General features: G+C 39.6%; 1 protein-coding gene across 1 annotated transcript in view; it reads left to right on the forward strand.

The window, feature by feature from the left end:
* The first annotated feature begins 5,352 nt into the window (after positions 1 to 5,352).
* Positions 5,353 to 25,202, forward strand: part of SDC1 (syndecan 1) — a 31,564-nt gene continuing 11,714 nt past the window's right edge. The window contains exon 1 of the mRNA XM_034432171.3: positions 5,353 to 5,661. Coding sequence (XP_034288062.1) covers positions 5,599 to 5,661 — 63 coding nt within the window. The 5' untranslated portion in view covers positions 5,353 to 5,598. The remainder of the gene's footprint in view (positions 5,662 to 25,202) is intronic.

Here is a 25,202-nt window from a genome sequence, read left to right on the forward strand (position 1 = left end):
ACAGGAAAGAGGCAAAACGCATTTGTCAGCTGGGAGGCTAGCCGATTAGGAGTGCTAACAAGAAGATCATGTTATCCCCCAAAAGGGAAATTATGAAGAATGTAGATTTTGGATTTCAAGCCTCTTGAAGAAGCTCTGCTATATGTTATGTGGAAAGAAGAGAGAAGGACTTAGCCCAGGGGTGTCAAACTCGATTTCATTGAGGGCTGCATCAGGGTTGTGTTTGACCTTGGGGGTGTGGTGAGGGCATGGCCATCTTGTTGTGGCCATCTTGTCGTCACTCATGTTGAGGGCACCTGTGGTGGCCCAACTGCTCTGCCAGTGAAAATGGGCTCCCGAGCTCAGTTTTCAGCTGCCTCCTGCAACCCTCTACCAGCAAAAATGGAGCTCTGGCTTAGCCTGAAGGAATTAGCTGCATTCTAAGCCACTGGCCAAGTCTCTCTCCCATAGCCTTTTTAAAATTATTTATTTATATCCCACCATTATTATTTTTATAAATAACTTAAGATGGTGAACATACCTAATACTTTTCTTCTGCCTATATTCCTCACAACAACCACCCTGTGAGGTGGATTGGGCTGAGAGAGTGACTGGCTCAAGGTCACCCAGCCAACTTTCATGTCTAAGGTGGGACTAGAACTCACAGTCTAACCTGGTTTGTAACCTGGTGTCTTAACCGCAAGACCAAACTGTTTCTTGTTACTTTGTCCCCATATCCCTGGATTTGATCCATTTTCAACCCCTCGCCAAATTTGGTGTAGCTCTCTTTAGAGTAACTCTGGAGAGTTACTTTGCTGACAGTCAGAGACCAAAACTCTTTTTCCATGTAATGTTTCCCCACAGTTCTATTGGGATGGAAAGAATAAATAGAGCGTGCACAGATTTGTTTAAAATCTGCATAGACTAATTTACAGGCACAGGTACAAATGTAGAAATGAAAATATGGTAAATTTAAACAGAAATATAACATACATCTGCTCCGGGGAGACTTGCAAGCAAGCAGATGACTTGCATTTTATCCCATCTGCTGTCCAGGTGGCAATCATCAATGAGTTCCTTCAAGGACCCTGCTCTTTTTTTGTTTTTCCCTGATGGTCCTTTCTATTTAAATGACTGGACTGGACTGGACTATCCTTTAGAATGTCTTTACAGCCCTTCAATTATGCAGCCCTATAAATAAAAGTCTGTACTCGGACAGATGGCAGATGAAATATTGCATTCTCTCACTAGATAATGAGAAAGACAAAAAGTATTTTTTCCCTTCTGTTCTGACTAAATATAATTAGAGTAACCAGTTTGTGAAAGGAAACGATAGCAAAGAATGTTATTAAAGGAGTGGAGATTTGTCTATATATTAATACATAGTGAGGCAAAGTACTACTTGTTGGTTTTTTAATGAAACTGAATTTATCTGTTGTTGTAAGAAGAAATAAATGTCTACAGCTTTCTTCAGACATTGAAAGTCTTTTATTCCCCTATAATACCATAATACTCAAATGTTAGAAGCAGTTTTATAATGGGTTTGCAATTCCAAAACAGGAATATGGGATTTTAGGAAAAATGAAAAATTGAAGAGCTCATGTTTACATGCAATGTATATGTATTTTTTTCATACAAGTAGCGCTCAACTTACAACCATTCATTTAGTGACTGTACAAAGTTACAGTGGCACCGAAAAAGTGACTTAGGACCATTTTTCATACTTATGACTATTGCAGCATCCCCATGGAGATGTGATCAAATTCAGATGCTTGCAACTGGCTCATATTTATGACCATTGCAGTGTTCCCGGGTCATGTGATCACTTTTGCAAACTTCTGACAAGCAAAATAAATGGGGAAGACAGATTTGCTTAACAACCAGGTTACTAATTTAACAACTGCAGTGATTAACTTAACAACTGTGGCAAGAAAGGTTGTAAAATGGAGCAAAATTCACTTAACTATCTCAAACTATCTAGCAACAGAAATTTTGGGCTGAATTGTGGTCATAAGCCAAAGACTACCTGTATTTTATGCCATTGAACAAGAAATACCTTTCGGATACATTGATTGTTTCAATAAGTCCTTTAGAATGGAAAATTATATTTGCAAGAGTTTCATGTTAGAGATGAAAGACAACAACAAAAAAATGTTCTGGAAAAGAGTTAGGATTATAACCATAAACCCCTAATTTCCCAACAAACAACTAGTGCTTCACAGAATAGAAACTTTCATTTGTCAACAAGCCAATAAAAACTTGTGAATCAGGATCTGAAGGAAAAAAAATGGCTTATCAAATAAAGAAACTGGACCTAAAATAATAATTGCAGTTAACTTTTAAACCCACTGTAAAAAAATACATTGGCCACTGACTTACATGGCAAGTCAACCTATTTTCAGTTTTAAATTTACAGATTATGAGCAAAAAAGCTAACAACGTAAACATGAAAGGAACATTAAACTGTTTCACAGTATGTATGCCAGGCATCATCATATTGTCATATTACCCTTGTGTTTGACAAGGGAAATATTCTCTCTTTTATCATCTTATTGGAAGGAATGTCTGACTGGTAAGAGAATACCAAAATATTGTCTTCCCATCTAGATCCAGCGGTCTTTTCTGTTTATGCTCTTAATAAACTGCTTTTGTTAACATTTATCCAATTTAATGGCATTCATCCAATAATGTGGCATCTAAAATCTCTTCGATCAGATCAACAAAATGAAGATGGCTGCATTTATTCCAAAGTAATACATTTATATTCAAAATCAGATTTGAAGTCTAATTATTTCCTGGAAATTCTTTCTGCTATAGTTACAGATTTTCTTTTCTGCATGAACTGGGTTGTTTCCTTAGACTATTCACCTAAATATGTTAATTAGTGCATTGTCTTGTAAAATGTCCTTAAGTTAGATCTCCCACAAGGAATGTATTCATATGTTAGAAGGTGAGAGGATCTCCGTTTTCTCACATCCCAAAGATATGACTGGTGTTTTGAAGGGGTTGTTTCCAACCACAGACCACTTATTTGCAGGTAATTGTCTATTAGTTAGACCACAAGTGTGATAATTTCCCCACAGAACCTGGTTTCTGCATGCATACATGTGTGTTCACTGGAGCAAATATTTGCCTTATGCATACCTTTTGAGGCAAAGTTTTCCTGTGGTTTCCTTCCAGGTAAAGTATATGATGGGTACCCTTTTTATAATTTGTAATCATAAAAATTATAGCCCAAGTTCCCACACTACAACTAGTTCTGCTTACTCAGGAATTTGACTATGAGCTCAATTTGACTATGAGCATATTCCAATTAAATAAAAAGCTTTTTTTTTCAGGGAAAAGAATCAGGCATACCTAGGTTTGTTTTACTCTGAAATATTCAGGAAGGATGAGTTCCTAACAGTAAGAATTGTATGTGTGAATCTAATACTGAAAAATCTATGCATGGTTACTTAGAAGTAAGTCCTACCAACAGAAACTAGTCAGATTTATTTCTGTGTAATTGTGGATAAGGTCTACATACACAACTGTTACATGTTCTCCATCCCCAAAATAAAAAGTCAATGCCCGAATCCCAAAAATGTAATCCGTGTGCACTTCCGCACATACACCCCGTTCCCCTGAGCATGTGCATGCCCCCCTACATGCACCCCTCCCCACATGGGTCCCCCGCACGTGCCTCACCCCCCATGCATGCGTGCCGGAGACCTGGCGACCAGCTGGCCAGCAGGAGGCGCGCATGCACGCGTGGTGAAACTGAACTGAGGTAATGGCTCACATGCCCACAGAGCGCCACATGCCATAGGTTTGCCATCACGGCTCTAAACCATTTCAGACAAATAGCTATCCAATCTCTTTTTAAAAGCTTCCAGTGATGGACCACCCACAACTTCTGAAGGCAAGCCATTCCACTAGTTTATTGTTCTGTCAGGAAATTTCTCCTTAGTTTTAGGTTGCTTCTTTCCTTGATTAGTTTCCATCCATTGTTTCTTCTCCTGCCTTCAGGTACTTTGGAAAATAGGTTGACCCCCCTTTTCTTTGTGTCAGGCCCTCAAATACTGGAACATTGTATCATGTCATCCCAGTCCTTTTCACTAGACTAGACATCCCAATTCCCGTAACAATTCTTTATGTTTTAGCCTCCAGCCCCCTAATCACCTTTGTTCTTCTCTGCACTCTTTCCAGAGTCAAATAAAGTGAGATTATATTTATTACTACAGGAACTCTGTAGTACTCACCAAGCTAGGGAGCAGCACTTGGTGAATTTGACAAAGCTAGCAAGGCTAGGTAGTAATTACCATAGGCGAGTGTCAACTATTAATCCGAAAGGATAAACTGGAAAGATACAATAGTGTCCCAGAAGGGATAGTGGAAGCTCATTTCTGTATTGCCAAAAACTATGGCAGGAAAACTACCTGGGATAATCTCCAGAAGACATTGTGGATTTGAAGAGAAACTGCATGTTTGCTTATGTTGTTTGTCAAATAATCTTGCCTTGCTGTGAAAATGTGCTTGGCTTTTGCCCACAGGAAATTGAAAGGATGCAAGTTTCTAGTAATCAGACAGAAAGAAGAAAAGTCTTTGGGTTGGAGCTGAAAAAAAAAGTTAAGGGCCTTAACTATTAAGTATAGTTGCTAATTTTCAACTCTCTCTCTCTCTCTCTCTCTGTGTGTGTGTGTGTGTGTAAATTATATAATTTCAATAGCTCCTCCGGGCTTCAGGAGCTTGTAGATCAAGGGCTGTTAAGAAAACAGATTCACAAATCTTAGATTATCAGCCTTCTCACTGGATATCTTCAGAGGTTCAGCAGCTGAAGCGAATCGGAAAGTAAAAGGGCGCCGCTTCTGATCCAGCGTTTGGATCAGCCTTCCACTCTCTCCCGACTCCCGCTTCCTGCTGCGAGACCAGGTTCTGCGTTTTCGTTTGTCTTAGATGGACTCGCAGGTTACACACAGGATCATCTGAATAGTATCGCGGGCCATGGCTAGGGACTTTCTCTCGGTTTATTCGGAGGAGACCTATGGATTAATGGCTCTTCTTCCCCTCCCCGTTCCTCTACGGGGTTTTTTTCCCCCCCTTCCCGTACAGTCCGTACTATGGAGGTGGTACATAAAACCCCTCGGAGGAGGAAGTTAGAAACCAAGAAACGTGAAGCTTCAACAGCTTTTAGGCAAAGCGGAGGGTACCCAGTGAGGTCGACCGATCAACCAAATCACTGGCGGTGCTGGCTAATCAAGAAATCCAGTCCCGAGAGGAAACCCAAGCGGGAGCCCCGTCCCTCAGCAGAGGAAGGATTTACGCGGGACGGGGAATAAATACAAGCGGGCGAGAGCAGGAAACGCCGCTTATGGTGCGAGGAGGAGGGGGCGTGGCAGGTCTGGGCGGGGCTGCCTGCTGGTGGGTGGGACCCCTGCCAGTAGGTGAAGGTTAGGCTCTTGCCTTTGATTTATATTAGAAGAAGGCAAGAGTTTTAGCCTCGCTTCCTCCCCAAAGCGCCTTTTTCGTTCTTTTTATTTTGTGCAGCGAAGCTAAGCGAAGGCGGCGGCGGAGAGAAGCCAAGGCTTGGCTTGCACCGGGGTTCCTTTTGCAACGCGGCTGCTTTCACGAACGGCGAGAATGAGGGTCAGCGTGATAGCGGGGCTGAGCGTCTTGGTTTTTTGCTTCCAAGCGGTCTTCGCGGTGAGTAGCAACCAACCCTCGCAGTGGGTGGGAGCGGTGGGGGAGAAAGGAAGCTTCTCCACGGGTCCTGGAAGGAGCCCGGCTTGCACGTGGTCGGTCAAGCTCCGAGAAGGGAGCCTGGAGAGAAGAAGAAAGCCGCGTCTTTCTTTCCTCTTTTGAAGCGGGCGTGGAAGAAAAAAAAAAAAAGCCAGGTTGAGCTTGGGGCTCTAATGCCTTTTAGTAGAAGCGGCGCGGGGACGGGGGGGGGAGGGAGGAGGAAGAAGAAGAAGAGAAGATCCTTCCAAGACCCCCCCCCCGCGTCTTCTTTCTTCTCCTCCCTCCTCGCCCTTGCTGGCGGAGCGGTCCCCGTTGATGTTTTGGGGACACACCGCTCAGGAGAAGCGATTTCTGCCCCTTCCTCGCTCTTCTTTCTTCTTCTTTCTTGACCCCCCCCTCCGGCTCATTGCTACTCGTGTCGTCTCTCCCCCCCCCCCCCCAATTCCTCAACAGGTTCTGAAGGACTAAAAGCTGTGGGGATTGAGAGTCTATTGTGTGAGCCCCGGGAATGTGGCCGGCTTTATTTATTGGCTGCCCCCGAAAGCTTTAATTCAAACCAGACCAGGGAGAGCCTCATAACCTGACTGGAATTCTTCTCTCCTCAAAGCCTCCCGCTCCCTCCCTGTTGTAACTAACCGGATATTTGCCTACTTCGGCGCGGCGGTGCGCCTTTTCTGCTGGCTGCTTTTTTTTCCTTTTTTTTTTTTCCCCTTTTTCCTTTAACTCTTCGTGGCAAGTTATAACTCGAGTTTTAAGGATGTGGCGCGCCTGGCTCCCGTTGCCTCGGTGGCCCTGCCCTCCTTCCCGGGACCTCGCTAATCTCTGCTGCGGTATTCTGTGCCAAATCCATTCGTAATGGTGCCAGTTTAAACAGACACACACACATACACAGTCCTCTTGTGGGTAGTCTAACCTGAAAGCTGCCGGTAGGGTAGGTGACTCCTCTTTCACACATTAGGTAATTTTGGTGTGGGAGGAGGGATTCCCCCCACCCCCACCCCAGTAAGACATGGAGGTATCATAGGTTCCTACAAAGTACTGATTTCAGTTGGATGCTGAGGTGGTGGTGAGAGAAAAGTGATTTCTAGAAATCAATGTAATATCAGGAGGAGATATAGTTCCCACTACACTACATGACCTTCCCTGAGATACCTCATTTATGAGATTGTGTAGTTTGGTCATATATCATGTGGGTGTATTGAGCTGCAAATGGAGCAGTCATGAGAACTAACCAGATTAGGAAGGTTAGGTAATGAGTTGAGTTACTTTCGATATTATCTCCTGACAGATAAAGCAACAAGTCTTTATTACAATCAGTCTTTATTACAGTCACAAATCAGCAAGTCAAAGCGTTAAAACAATTTTAATAATAGTAAAAAATAATAATACTCTGAAATACTGAGTTATCTGAAATACTGTTCAGATTATATAAAGCTTTCGCAGGTAAAGCTTTTGGATCATGAGGGTAGGGTGGAAAGAGACTACCAAATATATGGATCCTAAAACAAAATTTGAATAAAACACGTTGCTGTTTATCAGGTCCAAATAACTAGCATTTATAAATGCCTGAAACAGCGAAACTGTTCAACACCCAGCCTTGAAGGCAGAAAACACTTAAGTCCTCTGATACAGTTTTAGCCTGCTTTTTTTTGCTTGCCTAGCAAGAGTCTTTTGTCTCTTAAGCAGAAGTAGTTCCCTTTCTTCTCCAAGGCTGTTTAATGGAGTTCAGCTACAGCTGTTAAAATGACAGTGGAAAACTAGAATGCAGCACTGAAGTTTCTGAACATCACCCTTTCCTCCCAGTGACCTCATAATTCAGTGTAATGATTAACTTGACCCCAAGAAGTCTTATCACAATGAGGACATTTCTATATTGGTGTGATTCAATGGATGAAATGCTATATGATGTAATTATATTTTGTTTATGTGATTAATAAAAAAAATAGGACTTCATCTGGATACCTGTAGACAAGCTCACCTCATTCTGCTGTGTTTGTTCCTCAGGGCTGGGAATTTTTTTTTTTTTGCTGTAATGCCTCCCTATTGCTAGCAAGAGACTACAGAATTACAGCAATTTAAAATCAGAAAAGAGATTTTGTACTTTACCTAGACTTTCTTGGCTGTGGAATTCAATAAAGATGAATATGTAAAGTTCCCTAGCAAACGGAATGTGCTATGTTAGTTAAAACTAATACAACATTAATATAATTTATTACTTTAATAAAAGTAAATATGTTATTTATTAAAACTATTAAACCACTCCATCGTGTTGCAACTTTAAAAGCTAATATTGGTCTACTATGTGCTAGAGTGCATTCAGTATTTTAAAGCGATCATCTGAATTCTTTTTTTTTTCTGAACCACCAGATGTCGCCACTGAACAAACTATGTATAGTTTATCTAACTCCTACTCCCAGAGACTCAGCCTTAACAAATTGCTTAAATAATTTAATTACTCTTATTTAGGTCTAATAGCTCATTATAACTTCCATTATAGTATGAATCTCTCTTGTTGAAGGATTAATCAGCTACAAACAATACTACAGTCTGCAACTGACTCTTCTTGCTAAGTCTATGAAAGGACCGCCCAATCCATTTAGTACTGTACTGGAGCTTTAACTCAGAAAGTAGCCTGACCCATCTGCTTCTGTATGTAGCTCTACCCATCTTGTTATTGATTGCTGGCTGTTATTCAAACTGCAACTCTGCACTTCCATTATTAACCAGGGGAAAAGCAAATAGTACAGACGGTATTTTTTAAAAAGTAAAAATGGGATTCAGGTGGAACATGTATGGGAGGAAGTTGGATAGTCACAATTTGGGTGGCGGCTTTTGAGGCACATAAATGTGCCTTTTAACTTTTTTGCTTCTCAACATTTACAGGCAGGAAAGGGGTGGGTAAAAGAAAGGAGTGGAGCCAAGAAATAATGGTGGTCCTTTATGAACAGATTGTTGGAACTGATCCTTCCAGTTAGAGGGTTTGTAGTAGAAGAAGAGATTGTTCACTCATTTATGTAAATGATAATATATACCTTAAACCTGTTAAGGTAGAAAGAACAATCACAATACTTACTGCAACTTCTAAGCATGGGTAGTAGACAGCTGAGAGATAGGTGAATGGCTAAATTAAAGATTATTTCAGGTTTTTTCCCAAGATATTGTGATTAGAGAAACTGATTGAATTCTCAATGTACTGTATTTTTCAGAGTATAAGACGCTGTGGAGTATAAGATGCACATTAGTTTTGGGGGAGGAAAACAAGAAAAAAAAAATCTGCCTCTGCCTACCAGCATCCATCGGTATTCATCTGGCTAGTGTCCTTGCAGCAAACAGCCTAGTCAGCTTCAGCAGGTTATCGCAGCCTGATTCAGCACGAGCAGCTGATTGGTGATTGGATCGGCCTCCCGGAATACCACCAATCAGGCTGCGGTGATCGCCACAGCCCATTGCCGCCTCTGCGCATCACATTTTTGGCCTCTGTGTGTCACATTTTTGGCCTCTGCATGTTCCATTTTAAACCCGTTCTAGGTTTCCGGGATTGCCACAGCACATCGCCGCTGATTGCCGCCTCCGTGTGTCGTTTTTTTAGCCTCCGCACGTCACGTTTTTGGTCTGTTCCTCGCTGCCTGGAACCAGCCGAAAAAGCGACATACGGAGGCAGCGATTGGCGGCGATGTGCTGTGGTGATCCCTGCAGCCTGGAATGAGTCTAAAATGGAGCATGCGGAGCAGTGGTGGGTTTCAAAAATTTTTACTACTGGTTCTGAGGGTGTGGCTTGGTGGGTGTGGCTTGATGAGCGTGATGGGAAGGATACTGTAAAATCTCCATTCCCACCCCACTCCAGGAGAAGGTTACTGCAAAATTCCCATTTCCTCCCGATCAACTGGGACTTGGGAGGCAGAGAATAGATGGGGGCGGGGCCAGTCAGAATTTTTACTACCGGTTCTCTGAACTACTCAAAATTTTCTCTACTGGTTCTCCAGAACTGGTCAGAACCTGCTGAAACCCACCTCTGGGGCAGAGGCTAAAAACGCGATGCATGGAAGCTGAAAATGGCCGAAGGGTGGGGGCTGGGTGGTGGGCGGGGCTTCAGCAACATTTGCTTTATAAGATGCACAGACATTTCCACCCACTTTTAGGGGTGGGGGAAGTGCATTTTATACTCCGAAAAATATGGTAATTATAAAAATAACTTAAGAAAAAGGTATTAGTAATTCAATCCATGTTGGATTTCTGTACACTAGTAACTATAAGTGTTTTTTAAAAATACAAATTTCAAAATAATTTCATGTGTTAGTTACTTAAAAGCTTACAGCTACACTTGACTATTTTTAAAGTCTCAATAAGCTGTCCAGTTTCATCTGTGATAACATTGTATAATCTTTTATCAAGGAAAATTTGTTGTATGGAAAATTTGGATTAAAAAGAAGCTTCTTAAAGATCTATGCTGAAAATAGCTGTTTTTTGGCTTTGCAACTGGAGAGAGGGTTAACTACAAGTAACCAGATGACTTAAATATTACTGACCAGTTGTTAATTAGTACAGACTTTAGTTGACCAACAAATACGTTATATTCATTTATATAGGTAAGGAAATAACTGTAATCAAATTCATGACTTGTCTTAAAACGGAATTAAGTATAATAGAAAGAATTCTGGACTTTGATCTGACCTCCATACTATGAATTTGAACTTTGTATAATTACTCTGTTAGGCTAATTAAGCAATGCAGTATATTACTTTAAAAGCTGCCAGTCTGTGTTTCAGATCTTTCTATATGAGGCTCTTTATTGAGCATTGAAAAAGTAAAGGCAGTGTCTGCAAAGATTTTAAAACATCATAGAGATATTGTTCTGTAAGTACTTTGAAAACTATATGATAACTGCCCAGGGTGGATTTGATTTAAATCGAGTTGATTTAAATCACGATTTAAATCATGATTTAAATCACTAGTAAAAAGGCTTGATTTAAATTAACTTGATTTAAATCATAATTTTTAAAGAGCAACTGTCATCTCTGCTACTCCTTTGACCCACTGTTGACTCACCGATAGTCCCAGTGTTGCAGAATATACAGCCTCATGCTATATAACTAAGCTCCATTTCATGCTGAATAAACTAAATTATTTATGTATCTTAAATAGAAAACTATCTTACGATAGATTTTTACCCCAAAAGTTTTTTATTAAAATAAATTCGATAAAAATCAAAGAAATCCGATTTAAATAAAAAAAATCTGATTTTTTTGATTTTTTTAAAAAAATCATTGATTTTTATCCACCCTGTAACTGCCAGATATTAGCATGGCTTGGTTGAAAGCAAATCTTGCAGACTAATAAGAAAAGTTGTCTGAAGGTTGTCTGAAGTTATCTGAAGGTCGCATCATTACAGCTGGACTAATTTTTATTTTGAGAGACTTTTCACTGCCCATCCAGGCAGTTTCCTCATTCAAAGCAAGTTAGGCAGAGAGTTGTTGGGATGTACCAACTCCTGCCACACACAGTTGAATCATTGTAACTGGACACTCTGGGGAGGAAACCTAAGGTTGGTGTGGCAGGAGTTGGTACATTCTAATGACTCTCTGCCAAACTGCCTTGCTCTGACTGATGAAGCTGCCTGGATGGGCAGCGAAATGTCTCTCAAACTAAAAAATAGGCCAGTTGCAATGATTAAAACTTCAGAAAACCTTCAGTTAACTCTACTTGCATGATTGAGAATCTTCATCGAAGATAAGAAAAGTTATTTAGCAGATTGTGGGAATGCTGTAAATGTAATATGTCTTGATTTCCAGAAACCAATTGAGAAAGTATTCCATAATATTCTAATTGGAATGCTCCTTATGTATGGGCTGGATAGCATGATAACTAAGTGGATGTACAATACACCTGAACATTATACTCAAATAAGATATCAAATGGAATGCAACTCCGTTGTAGAGCCTGTTCTCTTCCTGTTTTCATTAATAATGATTATCATGGTTACTTAGTTGAAATTGTTTGATCCCACAGAAAATTAAGACTTTTTGAGAATGTCAATATTATTTTTGTGTGTACTGCACAGCAGGAATCTATGGCAACTTGCAACTTAGAGGTTCAGCTGGGAAGGAAAACTAGAGATTTCTAGTGATTTCTTGGTAGTGTTAAGTGCAGTATCTGTTCAATCAAGTATTACTAGAAAATTCGAGTAGGAAAGCATTGCTAGGAATTGCAATGACTTGCATGTCATCAAATCTCAACTATGTTAAACAGGAGGGCCTTCACACAGATTCATTTTGTATACTAATTACATGCTTTTCTAGGCCAGCAGGCCATTTGGACTGTCATTCATACTAGAGTAGTTATCACAGGTGCAAACTATTGAAATGTCCCTGAAGGTCACTTGGAAGCTAGTGCTCCTCCGGAATGAAGTGGCCTGGGAAGTTAAAAGTATGGCATAGTATGTAGTTAATTGAAGGACTCTCTGTGTCCCATAACATTTGCCTGTCCCATGCAATTGGACAGAATTGTCATTTGTTGGGTCCTAGGAAGCTCATCTTCCCTGTCTCTATTCTGACTCCCTGGAATTGCATTCCCCCTGAGATTTGCATGGTCTCCACTTGGCCCCATTTAAAAAGGTCCTCAAATCCTGATTCATTTCCCAGCTCTTGGGCTAATATGGGTTCTTAGGAGTGCTCTTTGCCATTGTGGGGCCATACTGATTCTTCTGGGTCACTTAAACTTTTTATGAATTACTGTTTTATTTTCTTTATCAGTTCTGAATCTTGTATGCTGTCCAGAGTCATTCTGAAGTGTTAAGTCTTACAAATCAATTGACTTAAATTAACAGATTCATATTGCCCCTACTAACCTGGCCTTGCGCCCCCCCACCCCCCCGGGCCTTGGAATGGTTTGGGTATTGGACCCTTGTGAGAAGCACCTTTTCTAACATGCTGCATTATTTAATTCTTTCCAAGTCTGCATTTGTTTCCTTTATTGGGCATTACTTAATCTGTTTGTCATGTTATACCTCAATCACTGTCACTGTGGAGTCAGGCAGCCTTACACATTTGATTGATAAACAAATAGCTGTTCACTTGGGTAAAACTTCATCTGTAACTCTCAGGAAATATTTTGGTGAACTTCTGGAAGAAATATAAAATACAGTTTTATCCTTCTTAGTCTATTATTAGACTATTAGAAAATTAATCCTTTAGCAAAGCAAGGGACACTGTAGAATTATGAGTTGCATTTCCCAGTTTGATGTCTTCTAAGTATGTTAAGCTACAGTTCCCATTATCTATAACTATAAGAAAAAGGAGGGGCAACTGAGAATGGGTGAATAAAGTATGAATGATAAATACTACTTAAGTATTGCAGACTTTTTAATGGACAAGTCCTCCTCTCTCCACCCTAGGAAGTAGGCAAGGGCAAAGCACTTCCAAATCTTGCCACAAAAACTCTAGAATTAGTCCAGGCAATCACCAAGACTCAAAAACTGACTTGAGGGCACACATATACACAGGCTAGTATAAATGCTGCCTGCTCAAAACCTGTGGACTAGAAACTTAATATTTATAAATATGTGGACTAGAAACATATTTATGGAGAAATTCTTCTCTAATTTGCCATGTAATTCTCAGTGATAACATAACAGAAATTGAAGTAGAACAGAACATCACATTCAGTGTTATATGAATACTGAAAAATGTAAAGTATATTTGAAATATAATTTTAAAAAGAAAAAAAGCATTCTAGCTCCAGTCATCAGAGTAATGTTTCCATCTTCATAGACGCTAAAAATGATGACTGGTTAATAGTTGATACCTTAGTTGGCAAAGGTCAATACAGGGACAGGGGAAAAAAAGCATCGGAAATTTTTTTGAGGGAAAAAAACCCCATGAAGTAGATATAAATTGTAGAAGTGTGTTGGCTTTGGTTACAGTAAATGACAAAGGGGAAATCTGAGCAGAAAAGGAACAGAGTTAATTATGAGGATGGAAACATTAAAGAACTAAACATGATGCCAAATATAGATGAAGGCAAGAAGCAAAAGTATTCTCATTTTAGTTGGGAATAGATGCATATGAAGCTAGACATTCCTACATCTGAACACAAATCCGGAGATGTAAGGAATAGTAGTGTTAGCAATAGTAACTCTTATAACTTCACTATTATGTGTGGTTAATCTACAGTTAGGTTCACAATCTAAGACTGATGGAAACTTAATAATTCAAATGCTATCCAAGGATCTAAGTATTATTAAGGTGGTATCTAAGACTATAGTCAATTCCAAGCCCAGGTAGTTTTTTAGAGTGTTCAGATTTAATAAATTCAGCATTTCCAGATATCAAGGAAATCCTTTGTTGTTATATTCAGAGTCTTATACCAAAGATAGCAATGTTAGCAAACATTACTATCAGTAGTTTCAAGTGAGCAAAGTTAACAGTTGGGGAAAAGAAAGTATCGGTGTAGAACTTTATAATATCAAGATGTTCTCCTTTGCATATGATATTTATTTGAAGTTTCTAAAAGTGTTTCTTCAACTAATAATAGCACTTAGACTTATATATCACTTCACAGAACTTTATAGCCCTCTCTAAGTGGTTTAGAGAGTCAACATAATGGAGAACTTTAGGCTTTTAGAGTAATGAAAGAGGAGGACAGAAGTGCCAAGAAGCTCCGATGGAATGTTAGCTTTATATATGTCTAAAAATTGGCCAGTGACTAATGCTAACCAATTAAATAATTTGATAACACCACTTTCCCCTGAGAGTCAGTTCCATAATTCAGGCTGTTGGGATTGCTTGGCATTCTGACATTCGCCTGGTCTAGTTTGGTACAATATCAGTCTAGGTTGATAGTGGGTGACTTAAGCATTGGCTGGCAGGCAGTACTACTTATTTTGTGGCCTATTGAAATTTGAAACCTAAGCGCCTTCCATGCCTATCTAAGAAACCTTTGAGTTAATGTATATTGAGGCGTTTAACAATTCAGTAGGAGATGACAAGCTGATGAAAGACATGTATAATAAATTGATTTACTAGTAGACAGAATGACTATGAAGATCTCTGTTTGTTGCATTTTACATCTGTTCTTAATGTGTTGTTCTTCACACATCTGCAATCTTTTGAGTCATATGCTAATTGACAATTGTAAATGCACAATTTCTGATGCACTGTCAGAGTCTTCTAGCAATTTTTGTGAAAAGCTGCTTTATGGCATAGGGAAATTCTCTTTTTAAATAGACTTTTCATAGGTGCTTTGTATCTTTGTAATCTTGTTACCTATTCCAGACACTTTGGGGTGGACAAAACTGCTTAATCAGCTGTCATAAAGGTCATTTTAATTATACTGCCATAAAAATTGGATTTTGTAGGCAGATTGAAGTTCGACTAGCTTCACCTGTGTTCCTTACTTATTAAACGATATAGGCAGATCCTTACATATTTATGCTTGGAGCTGGCTTTCCTCTCTGTGGAGAATGAAGTATTACTATTGAGGTCTTTATCTGATTGAAGTCTTTACATGACAATGGATACACTGGGCTGTACATTGCTACAAGCCAAAGTCAAATATAGATTCCTTACATTTCCAGCCAGTTCAAAGAGAGAAAATTCATTTTACGAAGTAAATAAGTTCCTTTCTTGCTTTTACCCCTTCCCATGTGCTCTTTCAGCTTCAAATGCTAAATGGTAATTTTGATTAAAATCTAGACATGTGGAAATAGCACTTGTGAAGGAAATAAATGATCGGAAGGGAAAAAAAATACTTCTGGAAATAACTGCCTAGTATTCAAGCGTTACCTGTTCAGTTTTTAAATGGCAGCCTCACAATTATTCCAAGAGGAAGACTATTGGCATGTATTGTAACTGAAGCAAGAAGGATGGTTAACTTAGAAGAGTCACATAAACTGTTGTTTGAGCAAACAGTATTACAAAGTGACTGTGTGGGCGATACCACACATTAACAGCTATAATTTATGCTTGCCTGATTAAACAAGTTGTGAAAAATAGGGCGTTTATACAGGTGCTACATGAGAAATTGGCACTATTGGCACTGTGTAAGCAAGCCACAAAGGAATATGTTTCTTCTTGATTTCCTTGTTGTATCTTGGCATTTGATTTAAGGCGCAAACCAATTGTACTAAAGGTAGTCCTCAACTTAATTGGGATTGGAATTCTCATTGCTAAGTAGCAGAATAACAGAGTTGGGAGGGACCTTGGAGGTCTTGTAGTCCAACACTCTGCTCAGGCAGGAAACCCTATGCCGTTTCAGGCAAATAGTTGTCCAATCCCGTCTTAAAAACTTCCAGTGTTGGAGCGTTCACAACTTCTGGAGGCAAGTCATTCCACTGATTAATTATTCCTACTGTCAGAAAACTTCTCCTTAGTTCTAGGTTGTTTTCTCCTTGAATAGTTTCCATCCATTGCTTCTTGTCATGCCTTCAAGTGCTTTGGAGAACAGCTTGATTCCCTCTTCTTTGTGGCAACTTCTGATATATTGGAATTTTGGAATATTGCTATCATGCCTGGTCCTTCCTTTCATTAAATTAGACATGCCGAATTCCATATGTGTTAGCCTCCAGTCCTCTAATCCTTCATGATGCAATTGTTAAGAGGCTCATGTGACTGCAACCGATTCCTTTCCCCCATCGACTTTGCTTGTCAGAAGCCAGTTGGGAAGATCACAAATGATGAACACGTGACCTCAGGATATTGCAACCATTATAAATTCATGCCTGTTATCAAACATCTGAACCATGATCAGATGACCTCAGGGATGCTGTAACAGTTGTAAATTCAAGGAGGGTCATGCATCTCCTTTTTCACCACTCTCATATATTTGAATGGTTGTAAGTTGAGGACTACCTGTAGTATGTACTGTATGCTAAATAATACAGTTTAATCCTATGGTCAGTTGCAGCAAACTATTTGCAGTCTGCCATATTCTTCTGCTCATAAAAAGCTTATGCTGCTTACTCTGTACGTGTTTATTTATCTGGGAATAAGTGCAGTTGAAATCAGTGGAACTAGCTTTTGAGAATAATTTGTAGTGTTTCATAAAAAACATAGAGGAGGTGATTTAAGAAATGAAAATGACTCTGTTTCAAAGCCATGTTTAACTGATGTTTTCTTATAAGGCTTCTTATTAGGGTGAAGCTTTGAAGTGACAATTATATTCTTTGAAAACTGTCTTCCTGGCCTTCTCCTTTTCATCCCTAAAGAAGTTTGTTTACTAGATTAAAAATTGTGTTTGTTGTTGTACAACTCTTGATCACTGATGCTGTTTCTCTTTTCTTCACAATAAATATTCATACGTCTTGCTCAATAAGTGTTACTCAATAAACATTGTGTTCTTATTATCCTTTGAAAATATCTACCAAGTTTAGATGATGTGTGGTTGGCATCCAATTAAGGTTCATAATTGTAGCACTGACTGTAGATTAGGGGAATGCTATGAATCAATCTTACATTTCAGTATTGTAAATTCACTGCTTGTATAGATTTCTTTTACTAACCTGAATGCTACCCTTTAAAGACCAGTGTCTAACATGCCTTGGAGTATGATAAATTAGCTAGAAGACTTAAGGTCTGTCTTCAATGTCTCCCTATGGCCCTATAGGTCAGGGGTCTCCAACCTTGGCAACTTTAAGCCTGGAGGACTCCAACTCTCAGAATTCTGGGAGTTGGAGTCCTCCAGGCTTAAAGTTGCCAAGGTTGGAGATCCCTGCTATAGGTCATTTCCTGTGGTCCACAACAGTATTTAGGAAAGAGAAAGTCCAGTGGCACAGATGTCCCTTGACTGGAGAGGGAGATCCTCCAAAGAAAAATTACTCCTTGCCCAGTTCAAGGAGTGGAACACAATTGCTGAGAGTGTTGTGGGCTTCAGAAGATGCCTCAGAGAGCTCTTTATTTGATATTCCTGATATAAAATCAAACATTGATGTTCTTGTTAGTGAAGAATTGTTGGAGATTTAAAAAAAGTAGGTTTGTTTTGCAGTTGTTGTTTTTAATAGCATGCTGTGATCATTTTCTTTGGTTTTTATTCTCTGGAGCTTTGCTATCAATGGAACCAGTCTTCAAATGATGCTCACAACAGTTTAACTTTGAGACCTCTGTATTAATACTTCTATCAAGGAACACCACTAGTTTATAATTGACAAGGCACATGATAATGTATTATTTTGTGGGCAGTGGCAGATTTGCTGTGTGAAAGAGCTTCTGTTCTGCCTAGCCTCCAATTTAATTGAAACAATGCCAGTCAGGCATTCAATATGGTTTTCTGTTGAATTAATAGTAAGAATTCTAAAGACTTTTTTTGTTTAAAGATAGCCTATAACTATCGGAATAAAAATTATAGGTATTTTTAAGATGTGAGCTTTATTTTAAAGAAAGCGAGTAAATTTGTTCTCTGTTAATTACTATTCACTTTATATGTTTTCTAATTAGTACAAAACATGCAATATGCACTTAAATAATAAAGCTTTTATTTTTAATGTTAGAGGTGGTTAAGACAAGAGGAATTAGGAATTTCAGACACAACCACAAGAAAAGGCTAAATTCAACATTGAGGCAATTGAAGTGGCAGATAATGTAATAATGGAAGAGGAAAACTGGATGTAAATAAAATATTTTAAATGTGCTGCTAAACATTGGTTAGTAAATTTCCAAATGAACTTCAAATGATACAGGTAGTCCTCAACTTGCAACCACTTGCATAGTGACCATTTGAAGTTACAACAGCACTGAAAAAAGTAACTTACAACCACTTTTCACACTTATAACCATTGCAGCATTCCCAAATTCAACACTTGGCAACTGGCGGTTATGACGGTTGCGGTGTCCCAGGATTATGTGATCACTTTTTGCAACCTCCTAACAAAGTCAATGGAGAAACCAGATTCACTTAACAGCCGTGATACTAATGTATCAATTGCAGTGATTTGCTTAACAACAGTGGCAAGAAAAGTTGTAAAAATGGAGTAAAACTCACTTAACAACTGTCTTGTTTAGCAATGGAATTTTTGGCTCAATTGTGGTTGTAAATCGAGGACTACCTGAATATTTTATTCACTTTAAGGATACTATGCAGGTAAAATCTCCATACAGAATAATGAATTCAAATCAGATTTTGTTTCCTTTATTCTGAAAAATAACATTCATTACACCTGAATATTGCAGTGATTTTATGGTTTGATCTCATAGGGCAGTGATGACTAACCTTTTTGCCGTCACGTGCCAAAAGCAGGGGGGTCGTGGGAGGGAGGTCACACATGCATGTCCCCACACCCATAATTCAATGCGCCTCCCCACCCACCCACATTCTGAAGTCAGCAAACTGGCCATTTCCTGTCTCCAGAGGGCCTGTGGGGGTGGGGAAGGCCGTTTTCGCCCTCCCCAGGCTCCTAGAAAGGCTCCAGTGGGTCTGGAAGACCCGAAAATCAGTTGGCTGGTGCGCACATGTACACTTGTACTCCTAGTTGAGCTAGGACAACCCTCGTGTGCCCACTGATATGGCTCTGTGTGCCACCTGTGGCACGCATGCCATAGGTTCACCATCACGGTCATAGGGTTTTCACCGGATTTGATGACTTGTTCTGTCTGTACTAGATTTGAGATGAGAACATATACTAATATTTGTAACCATGTAATCTGGAGCGAAATGGAACTTGGTGAAAAATACTGCATCCATTTCTGGTTACCACAATACAAAAAAGTTGATGAGACCCCTAGAAAGTGTGCGAAGAAGAATAACAAAGATGATAAAGGGTCTTGAGGGAGCTAGGTATGTCTAACCTATTGAATAGAAGGATTTGGGGGGACATTATAGCTATCTTCCAGTATCTAAGGGGCTGTCACAGAGAAGAGGGGTTGATTTATCTAGGACACCAGACGGCAGGACAAGAAGTAATGGGTGGGATTTTTCTGACAGAGCGAGCAATTAATTGGTAGAACAGCTTGCCTCCTGGGATTGTGGGTGCTCCATCACTGGCGGCTTTCAAAAATAGACTGGACAACCATTTGACTCGGATGGTATGAGTCTCTTGTCTTGAGCAGGTGGTTGGATTAGAAGACCTCTGAGGTTCCTTCCAGCCCTTTGATACTATGATTGTATAGTGTGGCAGAAGTGGAAGAGAAGAATTTTTCTTGTATTTAACATTTCTCCAATGCTTCATTCTACTGAAATGGAAGAAGATGAAGTCTAGCATACTACGAGCTTGGTAAGCCTGGGTTTTTTTCCCCCAGGCATTGAGTATAAGGGTGGTAGATGAGCCAATCTGTGATGGTTATTATTGAATGGTTTCAGACTATCCCTGATTGTGTCTTCCCATTGTTTTTATGGTGTTGGAATTGTACTTTATTGAGTTTTATCCTGTGTTAGTCCCCAGAGTTTCAATTTTTGAATTGGGCAGCCAAATATATAATCTTAACAGCGTGTAGGGGAGTTCCGTAGCTATTTTTTTTTTTAAAGAATCTTGTAATAACCATCAACTGCAGTTGTTGCATATTGGCTGGATTTACACACACTGTATTTGTATACTGGAAAGCTGGATTGAACAACTGTAGCAAAAAAAAAAGTCATAAAACCAGGTGCAAAGTTGTGATAACTTACTTCATCACAATGCTAAATGACAATTTTTCCACTCTCAATTATGGTCAAAAGTCAAGGGCTACCTGTATGATAGGCAAGATAAGGAAAAAAAAATCATAGCACTGTACAACTGCCTAAATTGTCAGACTCTAAATCCCCATAAAAGAGGTTTGTGGCCAAACTCTTCCTGAACAATGACTGTGCATGCAATCCAAACCTCCAGGTCTTGTCTTGCAAAGGTATGTGTGTGTGTATGTATATATATATCTTTCATCTTATGATATGTACCTCAAGCTTCTCCAGGTGGTATGAATGCTCAGAAGACTGTTTCACCTGAAGGAGACACTCCTGAAAAAGTACCCTGCTAATAAGCTCTGAAGATGGGAGTGTTTTGAGTTGCACTTGGAAGCTTCTTGACAGTCAATGCACTACCCACAACTTGTTTTATGTGGCTCTAACGGATCTCACTTACCTGCCCAACTGAGTAGATATTTCTCATCATCAACTTTACATCTCAGGAAAGGGCAGATTTTGAGAAAGACACAACATAATTTTAATGCAGAATGAGGTTTATTCCTCTATTTATTCTTGGCATATACTCTCAAAAGCAACTGAAGACATGGACGAGATCAGAATTGTTTTTGCAGGTGACAGTCCCACATGAGTTTATCAATAATCCTTGTGAAATTGGCTAGCTTTAATTGCAAACCTTGACAGTGGCTCGTGGAAATAGCACGAAGCCTTCAAGGAAGCCACTGCTGTCTGGGCCAAAGCAAGAAGCTGACTAGACTGTTCAAGGTCTTACAGCCCAGCCACCCTGAGCTCAGATCTATGGCATCAGAAGATAACCTTCACAGCTCAGTACACTTGCAGAGATGAAAGATCCCTAATTCGGTGTGATACCCAAGGCGCGTTGGCATCCCCTTTTGTGAGGCAAGCACAGAAGACGTCTGTGTGCTCTAGGGTGGATTTGATTTAAATCGAGTTGATTTAAATCACGATTTAAATCATGATTTAAATCACTAGTAAAAAGGCTTGATTTAAATCAACTCGATTTAAATCATAATTTTTAAAGAGCAACTGTCATCTCTGCTACTCCTTTGACCCACTGTTGACTCACCGATAGTCCCAGTGTTGCAGAATATACAGCCTCATGCTACATAACTAAGCTCCATTTCATGCTGAATAAACTAAATTATTTATGTATCTTAAATAGAAAACTATCTTACGATAGATTTTTACCCCAAAGTTTTTTATTAAAATAAATTCGATAAAAATCAAAAAAATCCGATTTAAATCAAAAAAATCTGATTTTTTTGATTTTTTTAAAAAAATCATTGATTTTTATCCACCCTGGTGTGCTCTCTGGATACAAACGAAGCTCTGTGATCAGCTGCCAATTCTGTCTGTAGGGCCCTTGACAGAAAATGGACACTTTGGATACAATGCTTGCGATTCTTTTCCAGGCTTGGATAGCTAAAACAAACCTTTGGCTATTGCTTATTTATTCATTCAATTCATTTAAAACATTTATATAGCTGCCCATCTTATGCCCAACTCTGGGCAGCTCCCAATCAAGAATTGAAATAACATAAAAACCATATGAAAACTATTAAAATTAAAAACAAAGACTTGGCTCCAAGTCAAGCTTCCAACATGCAGCCACCTCATCTCAGTTCTTTGGGGGGGGGGGAGAGAAATCACCTCTTCCATGCTTTACAAAAGGCTAGGAGAGCAAAAGCCTGGCAAACTTCAGGGGGAAGAATGTCCCATAGGGAGGGAGGCTGCCCCAGAAAAGGCAAGCTTTTTAGCTCCCATAAGCTGGTAATGTTTAAGGGAAGGGACTAGGAGCATGTCCCATCCTATCTAACCTGGCAGGATAGATAAATGCTCTTAAGGGAAGGCAGTCTTACAGATAAGTACAGAACAACTGAGTTGGAAGAGACCTTGGAAGGTCGTCTAGTCCAACCCCCTACTCAAGCAGCAGATCCGCACGCACAATTTCTCTAGCTCTGCCTTGCAGCTGCTTCTTGTGCAAGCCTGGGAAGGAGATCCTGGAAGAAATGGCACAATCTCTCCTGTCTTTCTTTTCCAAACTATTGGCTGCAGAATTCTGGTTTTGACTCTGTGCCCTGCTTTCTGCCTGATGAGTTTTGACCAACCAATTAAAAAGTTAGCCAGGATTAAAAGGACCTGAAGTCCAGGAAAGGGCTCAACCGTTGCACCAGACCAATAGGTTCAAATTAGTCCAAGATTAACATCAGACACCAACAATCAAGAAGTAAACTATACCCCATTCAACAAACCGCCAAACAAGCTAACAGCAAGCAGCCAAATCAAAAACCTCCAAGGTCATTCCCACAAACAATGATAGGGCAAGCCACTAGAACAGAGGTCTTCAAACTTGGCAGCTTTAACTCCCAGAATTCTCCAGCCAGCATAGCATAGCTGGCTGGAGAATTCTGGGGGTTGAAGTCCACAAGTCTTAAAGCTGCCAAGTTTGAAGACCTCTGCCCTAGAATATAAACTGAGAGCAAACCCCACTCCCTACTAGCACTGTTGATGTTACCTAGTTTGGGTAATGAAACATTTGCAAGAAAATAATCAAGCTAAGAGACACACCAAGGATCTCTCAAATTGGGGCACGGCCCCTGTGCACCAGCCACAACCGACATCACCTTGAGCAGGAGTTGTAAGCCCCAGATTGCACACCAGATCAGACTAGGGAAGTGTGATTCTGTTCAGAGTCAGAAATAAAATTTCTGGGCCTGGGAATAAAAAGTCCACAGCCACTCCCATCTTGCCAGGGTTATGTCAAAGCCAATTCTTTCTCATCCGTATAGCTTGCAGGCACCTGACCAGCAATGCCATAGTATCACCTGTCCACTGGAAAAATATAACTGGCTATTACCAGCATACAAGACCGTATGCTAATGGATGACGTCCCACACCCCCGTCCCGAATCCTCCAAAGGTCATCGACAAGTGCAACCAATGCCATTTCAGACCTGTGTCCCAGTGTGAACCCAGACTTAAAAGGTTCCAGATAATCCGCTTCATCCAGGACTCTTTGTAGCTGTGGGCCAACCACCTAAGTGTATGCAATAGTGGTAGTCATGTTCTCTGTCTTTGCTTTATCTATCAAATGTAGGAATAATAATGTCCTAACTTCCAGGATAGAAAAACATGCTTATTAGAGGATTGCAGAACATTTATATAAGGAAACGGAATGGAGTTCTGAATTATTGGGTTTATGATAGCCCTCTGCTTCAACTGATAGGTAATGGAGGATAATTTGATGAGGCATATTACTAATGGCTTTTTTATTAGCATATGCATTGATTTGGGTCCAGGTGTTATGTACCTTGGTATCAAAATGTGGAGATTACAGAATTGAACAATGGAGAATGGGAATTAAAGTTTGCAATCTGTCAAGGATCAGGAAGAAGAGGAATCCTGTTAGCATTTGGATAGGGAGTTGGGGAAAAGTGTGAGGAAATAATGGTGAATTATTTGTTATATGATTCAGTACTTTGGTTTTAAATGCAGTGATAATACCCATTTGCCAGGTGGCTAGTAACCTTGGCATGAAACTGGAGTTGATAGAATGTACTATGTATTTTGAATCGGACTGTACAAAAGTAGACTTTTTAAATAATGTACTGTGTAAAAACAATCTTAGCAACAGCATACCAAAAAGCGAAACATTCCCAGAGCCTACCCCAAGTCTTCTGCTATCAGAATGTTGTTGTGCAGGGGGAATTTTAGAAATAAATCTGCAATCGGATATGGCTAAGTAGATTCTACTGCACTGTTCTGAAGGACATGTTCCTCATATTGTATTTTCTGCTGAAATGCTAAACTGCAATTTTATGGCCATGTTTACACTTATTTGGTAAGCTCAGAGAGAAAAAAGGGAACTTGCAGTTCTGCTCAATTTGTACTTCAGGTAAGACAGCATGTACTGTGTTATTCAATAGGCTACAACTGGTGTTTAAGAGAAGGTGGGAAATCTTCAAATATGAAGGACATATGCAACTCATTCAGTATGAGTTTTTGTGAACCAAACTCTTGAAACTGTTAACATTGTTATAGTAAGTTCTCTGTGGCATCTCTGAAACACCATCTCTGACTTTGATGGGAAGGGTAAATCTTCTTAGAACATTGTTTTCTTGACCCTTTTGTCTTGCTGCAACCTTTCTGAGAAGAGATAGCTCAAGGAGAGGTTACTCCTGGTCCAGATTTGTCACTGAAATAAAAATATTTTGGAACAGTTTGGTAGAGTTTGGGAAATGAGGACCATTGGCACCATTGCAACTGTTTGTCATGTACTTATTTGGTTTTTGGAAGGTAAATACCTTATTACTTGTTTAGTATCTCTGAACTCAGCAGCCCTTAGACATATTCCTGTAGGCCATAAGTTTCAGAACAATTATTGACTTTTATCATACATGAAGAGAAAAAACTTGCATTTCACATCACATGTTCTAGTTTTATAGTGTATTGGTGCAGCCAGTCTTGTTAGCTCAGCAGTGGTCAGTATTACTCAATTGTTCTGCTTTCTAGCACGATTCAAGTAATCTATATATATACATTTGTCATTCATTTTATGTTGAATCAAACCATGTTTTTAACAACCTGTGACAATTCAATTAAATATTCTTTTAAAACGTACTTTCCTTTTTTTCTAAGGCAGAGTTCCTTTCTTGTAGATTGGGGACTTCCTACTGTTTCTGGCTTAATCAGTGGGGTTATGCCTTCCCATAGGAATTAGCTAAAATGTCATGGAAAGGCCTTGACCCTAATACGTTGGTGTTGTCTGATCATTATAATCTGTCTCCTTAATAAGACATTTATCATAATATTTCCCGTTTACAAGCAGACATTCTCCTATCAAGGATGCAGCCTTGCTTTGATATGTCTGAAAGAGGGAATCCT

Source organism: Pantherophis guttatus, chromosome 1, assembly GCF_059756535.1.
Source record: "Pantherophis guttatus breed Tessera chromosome 1, ASM5975653v1, whole genome shotgun sequence".
Lineage (NCBI taxonomy): Eukaryota > Metazoa > Chordata > Lepidosauria > Squamata > Colubridae > Pantherophis > Pantherophis guttatus.